This window comes from Lutjanus erythropterus, chromosome 7 (assembly GCF_056507025.1).
Source record: "Lutjanus erythropterus isolate fLutEry1 chromosome 7, fLutEry1.hap2, whole genome shotgun sequence".
Taxonomy (NCBI): Eukaryota; Metazoa; Chordata; class Actinopteri; order Lutjaniformes; family Lutjanidae; genus Lutjanus; species Lutjanus erythropterus.
Window position 1 is genome coordinate 33,631,383 of NC_139323.1, and position 18,874 is coordinate 33,650,256.

General features: G+C 39.7%; 1 protein-coding gene across 1 annotated transcript in view; it reads right to left on the bottom strand.

Annotated features, from left to right (window-relative positions):
• Window positions 1-3,955: 3,955 nt before the first annotated feature.
• Window positions 3,956-18,874, bottom strand: part of brinp3a.2 (bone morphogenetic protein/retinoic acid inducible neural-specific 3a, tandem duplicate 2) — a 75,502-nt gene continuing 60,583 nt past the window's right edge. The window contains exons 7-9 of the mRNA XM_084723586.1: window positions 14,617-14,839; window positions 6,901-7,243; window positions 3,956-5,256 (exon numbers count right to left, since the gene is read on the bottom strand). Coding sequence (XP_084579712.1) covers window positions 4,486-5,256; window positions 6,901-7,243; window positions 14,617-14,839 — 1,337 coding nt within the window. The 3' untranslated portion in view covers window positions 3,956-4,485. The remainder of the gene's footprint in view (window positions 5,257-6,900; window positions 7,244-14,616; window positions 14,840-18,874) is intronic.

The following is an 18,874-nucleotide window of genomic DNA, read 5'->3' on the forward strand; positions in this document are numbered from 1 at the left end:
AAGCAGAAGTGTGCGTCCTCATAAAATTAAGATATAAAATCCCAGCACACCATGACGCGTCTCTCAGGCTGGGCTTCTGTCATCCACTGCGGCGCATCACATGCCCTGCACTCTCTGCGCTCATTCAAGCTGTGAATTGATTTAGTTCACTTCGACCAAACCAGAGTTGGCGATTGTCAGAACAGCGGAAAGAAGAATCAAGAGGTTTTTGATGAGTATTATTTTGTTTCCGTCAAATTGAATGAAGCTGATGATGATGTTAAGATTACAGTTTTTCAAAGGGAGTCTGGTTAGTTTGGCAACTCATGATCTGAATCTTCAACTTTTAGGGGGCTGTCATTGTGCATGTTAGCTACAAACTGCCGAAGGGCTCTGACTTTGATTGTCCCTGAAATTTTGGTGCATGGCAAAAACGATGTAGTAAAGCTTTAGTTTATGTTCTTCCTTAAAGCCATAATGTGTAACATTTCTGCATTAAAATGCCTAAAAACCATAGACCTATGTTGTATATTTTGTTCAGCTGAGTACTTGCATTATCCAAAATGTTTCCAACTGTTCAAATCCAGAGAACTCTGTAATTTATTCAAAGTAAGTGCATTTATTCTACCAGCACCTTCTAACTTTATAGGTCAGAATGTTGGAAAACACAAGTAAATATAATGTGAATAAAACTAAATACATAGCCTTTACAGCTCTGCCTGAGTCATGTCAGATTGACTTTCATCTAAAGTGGTGGTTGTTTAACAATGAACAATACAACTCCCATTATCCCACAAACTATGTCTTTTGTTACCCTTTTAATGTGAGTCGCCTAGTCACAGAGCTTGTGTGTTTAAAGATATGGACCATGGACATACGACAGATTGTGGCGAATATACTGCTGTTCTGGTATATATCTAGTAGTCATGGTAGCCTATAGTGTTGTTATAGTCAGGCAACTTTAACAACTGGCTTAGTGTGGATGAAAGATTGAGGTCATCCTCACATATAACAAAGGCAAAAAAGAAGACACTGTCAGTACAAGATGGAATCTGATGTTAAAAGTAAAGCTCTTGTTTGTTTCCTCTTCTTCACAGCGGGCTTCGGCATGCTCACACAACCACACAAACTGTCTTGGAGGCACAGTTCAACAATAGTTTGTTGAGCTGCTGTGCACTTGGGTAGGACAGAAAGTGCTGTGTGCTGCCTGCGCTTAATTGGTATTTGGTCCCATCACCTTGTCTAAACCGGCCATGCAGTGGAAGCAGCACGTCAGCAGCACAATAGCAGCAGCTGCTGCCCTCTGTCAGTGTCTACACTGGATCTGTCCAGACCCAGTACTGCTGTGCACCTAAGACATGTTTGACAGAGCTCACAGCCCAGTACACAAGCATATCTGTTTGTGTAACTGATAAAAAAAAAAAAAAAAATGTTGAAAGTGCTGAAAAAGGCTTCAGGTCACAGTTAGGCCCACATGGTGTGAATGAGGCACATGTCACCACACAGCTGGTGTATTCAGCTCCATTATTTAAAATGCAACGTATTTGCTTCATCACACAGAGGACTAAAAAAAGATGGAATACATTGCTAAAACACATCTAGTGTAGATGTCAAAAAACATGACAGGCAGAGAGATACGTTAAGGATAATGCGACTTTAGCAGGTCAATATTGTGAAATAAACCCCGACAGGATAATGCAGGGATTATTTTCATAATAATGTCCTGCTAACTGTGCATTGTTCTACTTATTACACAGCTACTCACCAAAATAAATCAACAATATGACACAAAATATTGATTTAAAAATGATTTTGGTGATTTAAAAACAATTTTATTGATCCTCCAGTGCCTTTGATCACATATCTGCAAAGTAGTTGCTTTTCAGCGAAATTTGCTGCAAAATATGTCATTTGCGTGGGGGCCAATCACAATCAAGATAACTCCATCATCCTCTTTTCCTTCTTAAACATGGACGTGTTGTGAAATCAAGTTGAAGGGTGTCCTATAGCACCCGATCACATCTTTCCCAACCTGTTTATAATAGAAAGTGTGCCAGCTTGTTAGCTAATGTTAACTTAAGCTACCACTGACTTCAGCTAACTCCGACTGCATTTTGCATCGTTATGCAATTTTAACATCCATCAGTGTTACAAGGGAAATAAAAACAAACAAGTAATGAGTGACCGTGTTAATTAGTGACTCAGCAAAATAAAGTCTATAATGACTAGTTATACCATGTTTGGTGACCCATCAGTCTGTGATCTGCAGTGATGGTAAAAGTACTAGTAGTAATACCACAATATAAAGACACAGAATTACAAGTAAAAATCCTGTATTTAAAGTCCTGCATATGTACTAATGTAAAAGTACTAAATAAAGTAACTTTACTTTTACTATAGTACTTTACTTAGTACATTTTACTTTATTTTTCTCTCTGTGTCTGCTGTTCGTGTCTACAGGTGAACCCAAGATTTGTGAGACTCTCGCAAGATTTTCCATGGTTTTTGTTACAGTGATCACTGCCAACAGGGATATTTGACAGGGAGAATTGAGTAACTGATGACGGCACCTTTTTGGATGGTGATATTAACATTCTTCAGATTCTACATAGCAGTTGGAACATTGGTTGTGACAATAGCTGGAAATAGTTATTGGAGTTAATGTTGAAGATTTTCAGGAACAATGTACTTTCTGTGAATATTTCCGGCGAACATCATGGCCCTCAGGGAATCTGCGTAGAGCGCATGGTGTCAGACATGGGCACTCTTAATAAAAACTAAAGGTCTGTGCATTTTGCATTCTGTTTTTTTTTTCTTCCAAAGTTTAAGTTTGCTACTACTCCGGAAGCAGCCGAGAACTGCACAGGTTCTTCCCATCTTCCTAGACATCATTGTCAACAGTACTGTTACATAAGAAGTACATGTAAAAGCAGAAAATTGTACACTTCCCACGACAGCTCACATTCAATTGCACGCATACAGGTAGCAATGGTGACTTGTTCACTTTCAGTACTTCACTGGAGTCATCTATACAGAACCTTAGAATGCTATAACTGACCAATCAGAATCGAGTATATACCAAAGTCGTGTAATGGTGCATGGTAGAGACTAGAAGCGGCAGACAGAACTATTTCTTACACACAAATTACACTTTAATACTCACATTCTCAAACCTGGCACGTTTAAATATGGCCTGAAACAACTCTGGAACCTGGACTCAAGTCATGTACTGCATCCGACCTCTGCCCTTTAGTCACTTCCATACTGCATTTCATATTAAAATACCTCTGTATTAGATTTGGCAAAAAAAAAAAAAAAAAATCAACTTCATTGCTTTCCAGCATTTGAGTAAAACTGTAAATAAAACTGTGAATAATACCCAACTTCTTTTTACTATTCAAACTGCATAGTTTCAATTTCACACTGGCTTACCTCATTGGATTACACAATATTTAATTTAAATAAGGGCTGTTGTTTCTACTTAAAGAGACGGGGGAACAAGTAGGTTGCCTTAAACAATACCAATGGAATGAATGGAGGTTATTGATTGCATCCACTGTCATCTGGTTTTTCCACTAACCCGACCAAGATGTGTGGGAGTTTATAGATGGATGTTTGAAAAAAAAAAAAACAAACAAACAACAGGTAGCACCTTTTAACTTGACCTGCTAGTGTGAATGGAATAAAAGAAAGCTTGTGTGATCATACATTCTGTGCATTCCCCAGCACTTCAAGTCCTGTGATGTTTGTTGCCTCCTTGAATTTCTATTAAGTGTATAGCGAGCAGAAAATGTCGAGACACGTGGAAATAATTGTGGAAAATAATTGATCTGAAAATTACTGTGTGGGTGTGGGTGGATCGGTTAGATACGATTCATTTACCCCAACTCTAATTTTTCAAAAACTTACAAAGTGTATTTTAAAACAAGAAGAGAGCTAGTTAAAGTATCATGACAAAATATTCCAACAGCTGGAATCTGTTATAACATGATGTTTTAATATCAATTTATCTACAAAATCTTGACTGACACCACTGTATTCTGGTCTTCATGGAAAGTGCACTGTCACTGAAGCAAAAGGAACATATAAAAATTACAAACAAACAGACTGTACCATTTTTGCCATAAAATGTCCATTCATTTGGCACTGGTACTTACAGTATAAATGAGCAGAGTCATATTGAAACAGGATGGTTCAACTTTTATATAGCGGTATCTGAATTTATACTGTAGAATTCTTTTGTTGTAGAGTTTGTTCTTGTCAAACAGTTGTGCATTTTCTGGCTGATCCACCTCGTTCTTTATGATATAGCACTGAAGGTTGTTGTCACAAAACAGAAACCAAAACAACCAGATGAGTACATTCTTTCTGATTTCTCTCCTGATTTACCGTACAGTTTGGTAATCCATAGACACTCTAAGCATCTGCCCCACAATGGGCACAATTTTTATGTCCAGGAGTTCTCCTCGAGGCCATTGGCTGTCCAGATCCCCCATCAAGCAGCTGTTAACTGCACAGCTTGGTGGTTTCGTAATCCATCGAATTGGGCAGACGTGAGCTGAAGGCCTGTAAGGAGGCATGAATGCGAACCACCTCGCTGGCAGTCAGTTTGAGCCGGTGCCGCAGAAGACAAGCGAACAGGTCCAGCCTCTGCTGACCCGGAGGGGACAGCCGGTTCACCCGGTCTCGTATTTCCAAGAGCTGAAGCATGGCCGTGTCTTGTGAACCTTGGGTGTACGGGTAGTCCAGCTGCAGAATCAAGTCACGGATCGCCTCCGGGTCAAAGTGCATGCTGTAGCCAAAGACCTGGATGCTGTTGATTTTCATGTAGCCCAGGTTCCGGACAGGATCTGTCATTTCTAAAGGCTCATAATAAACGCTGTCATTCACTCCATCTTGAGTCTTTATCCTGCTCCGAAGGTAGATATGAATGGTTTCAAAGAACGTCTTCCACTTGTTGCCCAGCGTCAGCGTCCAGTTATAGCACTCAAAGGGTAGGTCCAGTTTGGTGGCCTGCCAGTCTGGGAAATTATTCTCATTGACAGGGATGTACCAGCTTTCCGAGTGGCTCCCTCCAAAGGGGTTGATGTAGAGAGTAAGGACAGGCTCCAGGGTGCTGTTCTTTGTAAGGCAGATCTGGAGGGATATTCCCAGCAGCATGTGGACCATGTTGGACTTGTACTTGTTGCTCTTCAGCGTCAGCAGCATCCTCTTTCTCCACGATGGGTCAAACCAGCTGTTGAGTCGCATATCGTTGCTGATGAAGATTGCGTGGACCTATCAGACACACAGACATGAGAACAGTATGGATGCATCACACTCATGAACACCACAAGTACACACAGTCCATGCAGTGTCAACAGTATGACAACATGTAATCGCAACTGCTATCCACATTACATGTAACATTTTTTAAAGAACGAGCTGTTACAAAATTAGTCCAATTTAGTAAACCCAAACCCACCCACACCCAAAAATCTGGGAACCAGAACTGACCTGTTACCCCCCAATTATCTCTAACTCAAATGTACACCATGACCCAACCTGCACCTGTGATATGATAGCTTGTGTCTATCAAAAGCTAATACTTTTTGAATATTTTCACAAGTACCAAAGCCACAGTAATGCAATTCTCATCATTTATGAGTGCACTGAATTCCCCCAAAATGTGCAACTTGGCCTTGATGATGTTTGACACAATTTGATATCCTCCACTGGCTATTTTTGCCATCATGTCATCCATTTTATCTAGCAGATTAAACAGTGACAACCCATTGTTTGGCAGGATGTTGGGTTAAAGGTTGTGTTGTATGCTTTCACAATAAAATCCTGGCAGCTGATAGGTTTGATATTACTGTATTATTAACAATTTTCATTTGTGTTTTCTCCAGGGAAAAAATGCTGCTGCCTGCCCACAGTTACTTCAGTTTTACCTGTGTGTGCACCCACGAATTTACATAAATATACATTTATACCCATTACACAACATTTTTGCAGGTCACCCATCAGGTATTTTATGTGGTGCATAACTCTGCTACATGCATTCTGTCAGCAACTCTAATGTGAGCAACTTTCAACAAAATGTCAGAACAATCTCAGAACATATTATTGTGTTGTCTTAATGCATCTGTGTACCAAATTAGCTGCACAGTTATGCTTTAGAGCCAAAATTCACTGAGGGAAAGGAAGTGTGGCATGGAGGAATAGGAAAACGACTTAAAAGACGTAACAAGGTCATAGGTTGCTTCTTGAATTTCTTGTCAATTTCATGTAGCCTGACAAAAAAATATCTCAACACACATTGTTGAACTTACTTATTGTTTTCACATCTTTCAACAACATCCCAAGGCCCTCCAGATGGAGTTGTATATATCAACTCCATCCACTAACAAAGGCCACAAGATGCATCGAGCTGCTGTTTCCATGGTCAAGAATGACCCTTCAAGCTGACCTATTTTTATTTATATAAACTAATATTATGTTGAGGCAAAAAGTAGGTTACTTCTGTTTTATTGTATGTAGCACTGCTTGGCCAGGTTTTGTCATACACTGTGTGCTTGTCTTTGTAAGTACTGTGTGGATAAAGAAAAGTGAAAGTGATTTTTTTTTACAACACTTGGCTCACCATATGTTATCATCCACAGATCAAATCACTAGAAAATCTAAATTGGTTTTGTGCATTATTATTCTCTATTCTGAATAATGAACGACAAAGTGCCTAAGATATACAGGTTATCTAAAATATGTTGCAACAAATACAAGTGGAAAATCTATGAAGTTCTTCAGTAGCCAGAAGGGCGAGACTTTGTAATGCTGACTGGCTCCCATGAGTGAGTATATCCTCCCAAGGCTACTGCTGTGAAAGACAGCTCAGCTCTCGGTCAGCCTGACATGATTAAACAAAGGCTAAAAGAAAAATACCTCTAGCCTGCGGTCAGCTCTCTGAAGTAGATAGCCCAGCTCCAAATCCTGGAGGTCTGTTTCAAAACCCAGGTAGTTTTCTGTAGAGTCTGCCACCATGGGCCTGCAGGCCCCCTGCGTCAGGGCGAAGCCCGGGTTGCAGCTCCCGCAGCGGGTGTGGTTGTCTGTTGCGCATGCTGCGCAGGCCGAGCCCTCGCCAACAGAGCAGGGTGGTGGCAGCTGACAGGGGCTGTGTTCATATCGACAGCTGCAGCTGTGGAGCTCCTCTGAGAAAGTACCGAGCTGGTTGTTCTCCGAGCAATACAGGAGAGACTGGAAATGACTCAGCCAATAGGATTGAGGCCTGCACCAAGGAAAGAAGAGAAACAGAAGACGGAGGATAGACAGAGAGGCAGAGAGGGAGCGGTTATTGAACAGGGCTCACAGGATGAGCTGGTTTAATAGGTAGTTGCTTTACTGGGTGCAGGACACCTGTCTGGGTTTGCAGACAGCTTGCTCGTTAAAAATATAAACTATAATCAGCACAATGTAAAGCACACAGACAGACCCGACAGGATTCAAGAAAGCGTGGTTTAGGTAATTTCCAGGTCAAAAGATCTCTGTGAAAGTTATTTTATTAATGTCAAAGTTACATAACATTTATTTCATAAGCAGCCCAATGCTTACTTTTGACCTGCAACAAAGCAAAATACTCTTCAAAACTTAGCTTTACAAAACAGTATTCAAGAAATCTGCTTAGGTCAAGTAACTGAGCAAAAGTAGCAATAGCAGTGATGATAATAGCAAGCATCCATCGATCAAGGCCATGGAATACGACTTAAAGTTTCCACATTTGAGCTCAAATTTAGCTTCGTTTAAGCAGTGGTGGAAAGAGTGCTGAAAATCTGTGATCAAGTGGGAGGTCTGTTACTTTACTAAAATGTTACACTACCACAAGTAAAACTACTGATGTTAAAAAATACTAAAGAAAAAGTGCAAAGTTCTCACAGTAGTAGTTACTTTTTAACTGTAGATGTTTAATACATTATCAATAGGAGACTAATTGGCTACAAAGATGCAAATGACAGCTTTGAATATTAATTGAAATTGTAGGCCTACTCAGTACGAGTAGACTTAGCAAGACATAGATTTTAAAAGTAGTGTAAAAGTAGTGTAATAGATTATTACAAATATATTACATAATGTAATAGCATTAGTGTTCTCAGAGTTCCTGGAGGGGGACTGCCAAATTAAGGTAAAAGTTTTTTTGTTTGTTAGTTTATTTGATTTATTTGTTATGACCTGTGTTTGCCATGTTCCATGAAATTACTTAATCTATTCCATATTCTTCAATTTAATATTTGCCATAGTGACACAGTGTGAAAAAGCAGTTGAAGTCTAAAGTTGAGTTCCACTGTTGCTTTCAGTAGAGGAGCACTACAGTACATTATCAAAGAAATACCCCCAAAAAATTATTTAATCACACCATCCCAGATTTTAAGCTTGACATCTTAAGTGTTTATATATGTGCACACACACACACACACACACACACACACATATATATATATGTATAAAATATACAGATTTTGCAATTATGACCTAAGTCACGATAAGAATGTAAGAGTGATGATGATTTAGCTTTTACTAGGATCTGCACCAAACAAGCATGTTCCCGCAAGCTGGATACTGCATTTGGCCATATTGCAGTTTTGATAATATTTCAATTATTCGTCCAGCCCTAATGACTGTGCTCTTTGGATTTCTATTACGAGGTTTAGAATTTTCTTCTAATGTCACAGCTACAGTCTTGCTTACCAAGTAAAAACACAGTCAGCCCTTTTTTCAGTTGCATTTTTCCAGCTGGATAATGATGTCGAGATCGTACAGAAGTGTTTGCAGGAGTACCTTCATGTTATTGAATCAGGCTGGCCTGAGATTCCTGTGGAGCGTACCACTTTCCATGTCTTTGTTGTCCTAAAGTTCCTGATAAGTGTAGGTTACGCATGCAAAGAATATGAACACAAACATCTCTGTTTGAAAAGGAAGAGAAAGCGAGAGACACAGAGAGAGAAAGTTGTCTTTGATCAGTTTGTGACATAAATATTAGAGGCGTGCTGTAGCCGTAGGGTAACTGACTCTCAGACATACATATAATTCCCCCATGTGGGCCGGAGTTTGATTCCCGTCTGTAGCACTTTCTCGACTGTGATCCCTCTATGCCTCTTATCCTCTTTGCTCGCTGAAGAGAAGAAATGCACAGTACATACCGCTGGCTTTCCTTTAAAAAAAAAAAAAGACTTTTCTTTGATGAGGGTGTATTGTGGTAAACTTTATGCTAATCTGAAAATGTTTGCTGGATTACATTTGGGGCATCCTTCCGCTGTATCCCAATCTTATTGTGTGCTTGGCAGTGGGAAGCCAGACTGAGTTCAGAATATCACTGATTTGAATATCAAAACCCCCTAATGGAAAAAGCAGCGATGGGAAATGAACCAAAAGGGCTCTTCCTTTCCATCACCCCGCTACCTGTGGGCAAGGTATTTCACCTCCGACAGCTTCGGCGCAGCAAAGCGATCGCCAAGACAAGGCTGCAGTTGTGCTGTTAGTTCCCTAGTGTGATTATGTACAGCCTTCTTGCTCCCTGCATCTCTTCCTCCGAACCACTGCTGTAAATCACAGTGTTTTCTAACTCTTTTTTGGAAAAACGACTCTCGGCCAGTGATTGTGGGGATGCTTAAGCTCTGTCTCCGCAGATAATTTTTTTAATAAAGGGAAAACACAGGATCTTTGACAAGAGAGATGAATTTCTTTGACAAGAGAGATGAATTTCCTCTTTAAGAACATTACTTCAGGCTTTGGAAAAGAATGACCAATGTTTTTTACCATTTTTTGACATTTTATGGACCGGACAACTAATAAATTAATCAAAAAAATAATCAAAATCAATCGATGATGAAAGTAATCGATAGTTGCAGCCCTATTTTGGACTCATATCGGAATAAGACCAGCATATACTCTAACCTGCAGAGTTTTGACTGAAGCAATGTAAAATACATGGCCAAAAGTATGTAGAAACCCAGACATGACCGAACAAATGTGGCCATTGAACATGTTGTTCTCAATCCATTGGCGTTAATCTGCTGTAATAGCCTGCGCTCTTCTGCTTCCAGGCTTTCTACAAGATTTTGGAGCCTCGCTGCAGGGATTTGCTCCCATTCAGCCTCAAGCGCATTAGTGAGGCCCAACACTGATGGTGGGTGATAAGACCTGGCTCACAGTTAGCGTTTCAGTTTATCCCAAATGTGTTGGACAGAGTTGAGGTCAGAGCTCTGTGCAGACCAGTGAAGTTCTGCCACTGAAAACAACAGTTTTTTTTTTTTTTTGTTCATTGCATGTTGAATCACGAAAAAGCCTTCCACGAAACTATTCTTTGAAATACTATTGTATATTGTAGCATAATTCAGATTTATTTTTCTTAATTCAGGCTTAATATATATATTGTTCGTTTTTTGACTTTGTTTTTTTTTTAAAAAGTTATTTATATTTATTAAAAACAAAATTTACTGTGTCAGTGTCCTGATGTCATTGTGGACAATTCTGTTTATTGCTGAGCTCTAAAATATCCTGCCATTATCTTCCTTACAAGTATTAAATACGCTTTTTTTTGTATCGATCCTCTTTATATTGTATCTGTACAAAGAATATCATCAGTATCTTCCCCTTCCCCTGGTATAGCCCAGTCTCACTGGTTATCAGTAACATACAGAGGATTTTATTTGATTTTCACTGCCACTCGGCGAGTCATTCTAAACCCATCCGTGGTTGTATAAGAAGCACCAGGCTTTCAATGACGTATAAAGTGTAAGAAAGTCTTAAGGCCACTAACCAAGCTGTCATGTTTGACAGTTGAATTGTTGGCATACGCATCATCACATCAAATCCTTTACGTTTTTTTTCATTATTTCGCTACTGGTATTTTTAGGTCAGATCTGCAGGAGAGGCAAAGGAGCACAACTGTGCTTATTTTCAGAACCTTTCTTACTAACTCATATTTATCTTCTGTCACATGTACAGTATATAAACTGACAGGCAGATTAGCAAACCCTTCAATTAGTCACTAAGGGAAGCAAGCAAAAGAAATCAATATTTAGACTGTAAAGGAAGAAAAGACCAGTGCTGTGATATTCAACTTTCACACTATTTGGACTTTTTTTCCTGTGCAATTTAATGTAAATGAAACAGCGCAAAGCTGTTAAGATGAACTTCTTCTGATCTACTGAATGCCTTGACAAGTTCATTAAAATGTTATTCAACATTTTAGAGTCAAATCTTAATTGCACTCTCTTAGTAGTCAAACAAAGATGAGAGGACTCCTCAAGACAAGACCTTGGTGTTCATGAAAAAAAAAAAAAAAATCTGGCACCTTTTTTCAGGAGAAGTCTGTGCATAAGAAAGACATTGCCTAAGCTGATTAAAGCGCAAGTACTGAAAACATCACTTGAATGACAATGTGCATCATTATGCCTAATGGCAAAAGTTTGAGTACAAAATGTACTGTGTAGTCTTATCATTACCCGCCTAATAAAAACCAAGCTGACTGCTGCTTCGACTGGCTTATTCGCTCATAATTGTTAACGCAGAGGAAAAGTAGCCCCCAGGAAGCAAAATCAATCACATATCTCTCATCTATCTCAAGCGCCTCAAACAGGATGTTAAAGGGAGAGTGAGGGGTTTTTCGAGAGCTTCCGTTCCTCTCCAAGGCAAACTGACAAACATCCCATTCTCAATCTCTTTCCACTGAGTATGGAAATTTCTGTGAAGACAGAAAAGAAAGGGAAGGCTTCACAGTTGACACGACGGTAATAACATAGATAAACACTGCCTGGATGAGGGCAATGACGCTCCCACTCCTTTTCCTGGCAAGTGGGTGGGAATATCAGCTGCATAGATCAGTGATTAATGTGTGTTTTGGCATGTGCTGGAAAGACCGAGACGGGCGTGTACACTGAGAGAGGAAAAAAAAAAAAGAAAAAGAAGAAAAGAGACCGTGAGAGAGACTGGACATTGAACAGAGTGCATAGTATAGATTAGTCTGCCAGTTGATTCATGTGTTGTGCTCTGTAGCAACGCCACCATAATGGCAGTGCCATTACTGTGGAGGCTCAGTCGATCTCAACACAGTGTGACTGACAGCGATGGTTGGATTCATCGCCATCCGCAATCGCCCCCTCTGACGGGGGAAGGTAGTAAATGTGAATCTTATTCTTTAAACACTAGTCTGACATCTGTGAAACAGTTGACAGGACACCTCAAGGTGCAAACAAGCTCAATTATAACTTTCAGTGATGAATTTTTGATCCATGGAGTTCTTATATTCGTAAAACATTCCTACAGCCGAGAAAAGCTATTTTAAAATTGGTGGCATTTTTGGCATGAGCGGGAACTCACAGGCGGGACAAGGGAGAGAAACGCTACTGCACGTATTTCCAGGACGCAAACCCAGAAGCTCAAAAATGTTTTCGGCTTATGTGCCAGGCAGAAAATTCTCATTAGACTGAATGGGTGCCATCTTTGTATATTGTATCTAGTTCATTATAATACATCTGTGCGCCTACGGTGGGGTTGAGCTCATTACCGTCATCTGCAAATTTTATTTTGAAGGGTCGATATAATGTTGAGATCACTCACAAGTTGGGAATAAAGCCTCTGATTGGATGACAGGTCAGAAACACAGTCTCTGACTGAGCCATTGACACAGACTCAACCAAAGGCATCTTGGGATTGCCAAAGGGCGGCTAGCAACATGCTAACACCAACATCTTGACAACATCCAAGACTCTGTAGTTCAAGGCTGGATTACAAACCTTCTGAAAGAGACTACTTTTTTCAGTAGTTGGGAAATAACAGGCAAAACTTTTCTTGGTCTTGAGAAACTGCAGCATTTATTAACTGACACACTATGACTTGTAGTGTATATTTGCTGCCACATTGACAACCTACGACTAAATGTAAGTCGCTTGCCCTATTCCTTAAAGGAGCTATACAGTGTTTATGACATTATGCTTCAGTGAAGTAAGGCAGTTGTAGCAAACCGCCATCCCATGGGTGTATGTTGCTCACAGCCAGAGATGATGAAATGGTATGAAAATTTCACATCATGATTACGGTGACCAAAATTATCACTGTCATCAGCATTGTTGCGGTATTGTTGCTAAAATGTTCAGAATGTACTGATACACACAATTAGATCATTTTACAATTTTTTTTTTATTGAAAACCCCTGAATGATTTGACAACATCAGTGTTTTCACTGATGCTAAATGAACCAACATTGCATGCTGTGCCTGTATCTACCTTCAACTTCCCTAACTTTGGTGAATGCTGCAATCAAACATGGTTATTACAGCAATTAACATTTAAAATAATACTAATCATCACAAACTATATCGCAGCTTATCATGAAACCGATCATCCCTATTCCAACACATAAAATGACCTTTCTCTGCTGTCTATTTTCTTTACTTACAAGAGACTTCTTGCTGGCATGTGAACATTAAAATAAAAATAACTGATGGTTGGTTTTGTAAAACATCCAACTTTCTGTGTGAACAACAGACAACATTGATTTTGTTTAGCCTTGATGGTCGTCTTTCTCTATTTATCCAAATACCAAAACCAGCTAAACCTTGACAATAAATGCTGCAGATCAGAAAACACTGAGGCACAGCCATATTTTGCTAAATATTGACATACAACTATTCAGGTATGAGAACAAACTGTATTATTTAGTCTGTTTCAGTTTAAACTCTATCCTGAAAATAGTTGTGACTTCAGGAGAAAACCCTTTTGATTAACAAAAGCTAAAGCATAATTGGCCAAAATCAACTAACGGTCAATCCCTATTTAAAAATTTCATCTGTTTTGTAATCATTTAAAATACAGAATTTAACCTCTGTAGCTGTCAGAGACGTAAAATTGTAAACGTGAAATTTTATCCTCTTTAGCCATGAAACCTACGCAGAGAATCTGGTTTCAGAGAGATTTCATGGAGATGAAGTCCGGTGAAATGAAATTAAGATTTCATTATTTCATGAAGAATTCAGGAAGCTCAATAAAGATTTAATGAAGCAGACAGTTGAGGATCTCTGAAGCTAAAGTTTACTGTTTGAGCAGCTGATAACGGCAAAGTAAGACAGGTTAGGTCATTTATGGTCATCTACAAATAAAAGAAGAAGTGTCTCTTAAAAATAGGGCTTCACTGGTTGAAAGTTGTACAGTTCTGTACATGTCTAGCCTGTTTTAAAGGCATTTCACTATATATTTATTGGTGAAAGCTGTACAAAAGAGATAAAAATTAAATGCTTTACATACACCAAAGAGTTACTGCAAGGGTACACCATGAAATGCCACAATACCATGGCAGTTTGTTTACTGCCAGCTATGTCCTTGGATTATGTTATATTGAGAACTGCAGGTTGTGATTCAATGAACAGAAAAATGCCACAACTTTGCAGCTACTATGGGGTATAGATCAAACAAAAAGGGAAGAAGGTAAAAAAAAAAAAAGTACATTAAAAATGACACTGCTTTAATGTAAAAATGTTGGCTGCAATCGGTGTATCACTCTCGGCTAAACAGTATGTAAGCTTTGTGAAATTATAGAAAAATCTGTCAGTGCACAGTTAACATACACGTGGAGAGAGTGAAAATGTGTGTTTCAGCAGATGTGCTCACCGTTCCCTTGGTAGGCGGACTTGGGGCTGTCGGTGACATCTTTTACTGAGACTGAAGAGCTTGAAGATGACTCTCTGGGCTCGTTTGGAGAGGACCCGCATGCTGTTCTCCAGCTGCTCATATCGCCACTGGAACAAGCTGTCCATCGACCACAAGTGCTGGATGGCGGACACGTTCAGGAAGTAGTTCTGGGGCAGCCTCGCATAAAACGCCTTGAATTCATCTGTAACAGAAAAGACGAGGAAAAATTTATTTTAACATCACCACAGCATTGTTTATGTCACCAATACTGGTTACCACCATCATATTTATATCAATAAATTATTAATTTATGATCACAGGTATAAATAATCACTTAACCTTCCCAGATATATGACTAAAATGTTCACTTTTGTGTTTTTGTGGTCACTTTTATCACATTTTGCAGATGCAATGATCCAGCTGGGATTGAAACATTGTCTATTTAAATACAGCTGTGGTTTGGAGTCAGTGTGCAGGTGTTTTTGTTGTTGTGGGGTTTTTTTGCCTCGCACTTACATGTCGAGTGTGTAATTACAGTATGCTGTTTGCTGAAAAAAACCTGGGTCTCTTTAAACCAGATTATACAGTTATGCGGGAAAGATCTTAAATAAACCTGATGACTCTGTTCTAATCCTCGGCATATCTATTAATTGTTAGTTATAGCCAGCATTACCTAAATGTATTTCAAGACTGCAAAATAAGATCGTCAAAATGAGAGAGTGCAAAATCATGAAAAACAGTGAGAGAATCTAGTTACTGTGCTACACGAGCCTGACAGCCAACTGTCAGGGATTTCTGCTTTCTAACGAAGGCAAAAACAGAGCAGAGAGCGAGCGGAGTGACAGGAAGCACAAACCAACACAACCCCAAAATAAAATTTCAATATAAAAGTCTCTGAAGATGAACGGCTGAACTCCCTTTTGAGGGGCGAGCCTTCCCCTCAGGACAATGGTAGGGGAAACAATGATGTTACTCTAGAAACATACATTTATAAGAATGAGAATGGAAACATTTTGACCAACATAATGCCAGAATAAATGTAAGGATTTTCCCTACCATTAGGCAAGACTTGGGCCCAACACATCTTCACATAACTATGTTCCGCAAGTCATATGATGTTAGGTAGTCATGTACATTAAGGGCCTATCTTACACCTGGTGCAAAGCCAGAAATCTGTCTCCTTGCTTAAAAATCTTTTCTCTTTATTTCCTCCTGGTGAATCCACCATCATACTGTCACTGCTTGTGCTCCTGATTATTAAAGACAATAAAGAGAGCTGACTTTCTGACTGATTTATTGCATATTCAACCTCAACTCACCCATGAATTAATCAAAGCACTTGGGCACAGCTGAGGCACAGGTGTATCCCGCTGTGCACTGCTGGCACACGGGGTGAGACAGGGCAGGATACGCCTAAGCCAAGGTGGCCACCAAAGGTGGATTTTGGACAAACCTTGGATAAATTAAAGCCACTGCACCTCATGCTTTCCACTTTCTCTTTGGCTCAGCATAAGATCTATGATAGTTAAAACTTAAATAACTCCATGCTGAGTTTTCATTTCACAAAGGACTTGTAAGCCATTCTCCTGGGTGACTACACCCATCAGAGCTTGCCGCATAAAAATAAACAGAAATGTGAGTTGGAATAAGATGCTTGCACATTCACCCTCCACGCTTTTATTTCCGTCAAGGATTTTTTCACAGCACCTAAAACGCGATAAAAAAAAAATCTATGATAAGACACATTTGCTGTCGTTTCTCGTCACACAGTGTCTGGCCTCCCGTTGTCTGCTTACTGTCTCACAGTTTGACCGTGGGTGGAACTCAGGTAACTTCTCCACACACACACACACACACACTAACACACACAGAGTGACAGTGAATCAGCTAAAGTGAAGATAACGTGTTATGCAAGGCTAATAGTTGATTTTCCCAACTGCATCATTTCAACCAGAAAGTTTGGAAGAATTAGTCAAAATGGATTAAGTTAATAATAATGACGTGTGGTTAAACTGCGTGTTGTGGAAAGTACGTCACTATGAGGTGCACACACCCACACCCGCTGGAGTAGTTAACTGATGTGACTATAGCTTCAGGTGTGTGTGGAGCTCGTGCAGCGGCTGAAAGAGGAGTGACGCCGGCTTGTGGAAAGGTCCACTGAGGACGTGCAACGGCTTCACTCCCTTCCTGCTTGAGGACTTCTGTTTTAGAAGCAGCTCTTTTATTTTGTGATCCATCCGATGCCAACCTAAACTGAACTGAAGAAAAAAGATGCTTCGATGTTCATGAGAGCAGAGCCAGCACTGGCTGGGTGTGGACCAAGGGACTCACTAACTGCACTCGGCTGGTCCTTTATACTTGAAAATAAACCAGTTTCCTCTTCTACACAGATTAAGGCTTGTGTCAGATACTTGTTAGTAAACCCCCAAGACTCGACGAGTTTTTAACACTATTATATTATTATATAAGTAGCATGAAATATAAGTGTCTTAAAATGACAATAATATTGTTTATCGCAATTTTGGGACAATATATCATCCAAAAAAAACAGTTATTGTGAGAGGTCTAGCGTAAATGATTACATTTCACTTTAACACATGATAAACAAACTGACATGTTAACAGTAAATATATTAAAAGTATGTGGCCTTACTTCGATTTTTCTGTCTTGTGTTTACGACATGTCTGGACTGCTAACAAGAGCACATTTATCTTTATGCTTATTAACGTCCTGCAGCGGCCTTTTCATGCATCCAGCTCATATATTTACAGTGGTCAAAGATGATGACCACCTGAAACCCAATGCCTCATAAATACAGCATGGCCACGTGATATTTCTTGACTTTATGACTCAACCAACTCACCATCTAATGTGCACCAGTCAAACAACTGACCGGCGCACACTGGGTGCCATAAAGTGTAGAGTGTGCATCAGTTGCATCCTTCAGTTTGAGGCAAAGGATGGATCAGTTGCATCTGAAGGCGCCTCAGTGGCATCTGAAGGAGTCTTTGAAATTGGACAGACCGTGGCAGCCTGTTCTACTTGAACTAGAAATGTGGACTTCAGAAGTACCTGAATTGGGACACAGCATCTGGCAGGTGGTGCTTTGAAAAGTCACCTCTCACATTTTGATTATATGCACTTGAGCAAAAAGGGGAAAAAAACATCCTGAATGACACTCAAGATGGTATAAAAATGTTTTAAAAGCCTTAAATTCATTCATTTTTTAGGGCAAAAAGCAACATTTTAATAAGAACTTTGTGACTCTGTGACTTTTATACTTTTAAATCTGTTTTGTGATCATTTCTGTTCGAATTTAAAGGACCAGTGTGTAGGATTTATCTGGCTTGCAACAACGTCACCTCACCCTCCCTGTCCAAGCATGTGGGTGAGTTTTCGGGGTGGCCAAGTTAAGTCTCTGGCTTGTTTGAATTTCTTTCAACCAATCACATTTGTCTTGGGTGGCACTACGCCCAGGATTCAGCAACGCTTCCCCTGCAAAATAGTATTAGGGTACTTATTTTGATGCAACATTTGCACGTCATCACTACATTATCGCCAAAAAAAAGGTAACAGCTGCATGATTGTTTATGTTCATACAGAAAGCGACCTCGGTACTAATCTGGCATGTTTAGCTGCTAGATTGTTGGTGTATCCTACAGTGACAGAAGACTTTGAAAACGCAGTTAGCAGATATGGCATATGCCACCTGAGGCAGGCCGCCAATGGTGGGCTTTTGCGCACAGTCTACAACCGGTAAGTCAAACTAGGCTTCAGAGGAAGAGGAACTGTGCCCAGCACCAAGGAACAGCTTATTCTAAGGTAACAACACACAATGATTAAAATAACATTCATATGAATGGCCTATTATATACCATTTCTGTCATATTCTGCCAATAAATCCCAGAATATCTTACACACTGGAGCTTTAATTTGAAAAATATTTTAACTTTTCTCACATTCCTCATCTTTACCTTATCATCTACCACTAAATTCCACATGAAATGACTGAATTATGTTTAGTCTGAATGCAAAAGCTGCGTACTAACTATGCTTCCTAAACCAGTAGTCAGTTGTTTGGACAGGAAACGCATCTCTGATTATATTATGTCCTTTTTTTCACTATTTGGTTCAAGGTTAACAAAAGTACTGGTATTAAGGAGAAGTCACAATCTGATCTCCATCTGTGTCAGTGGTTAAACCACATGCTGACATCTTCCTCTGCTGATAAAGCCGT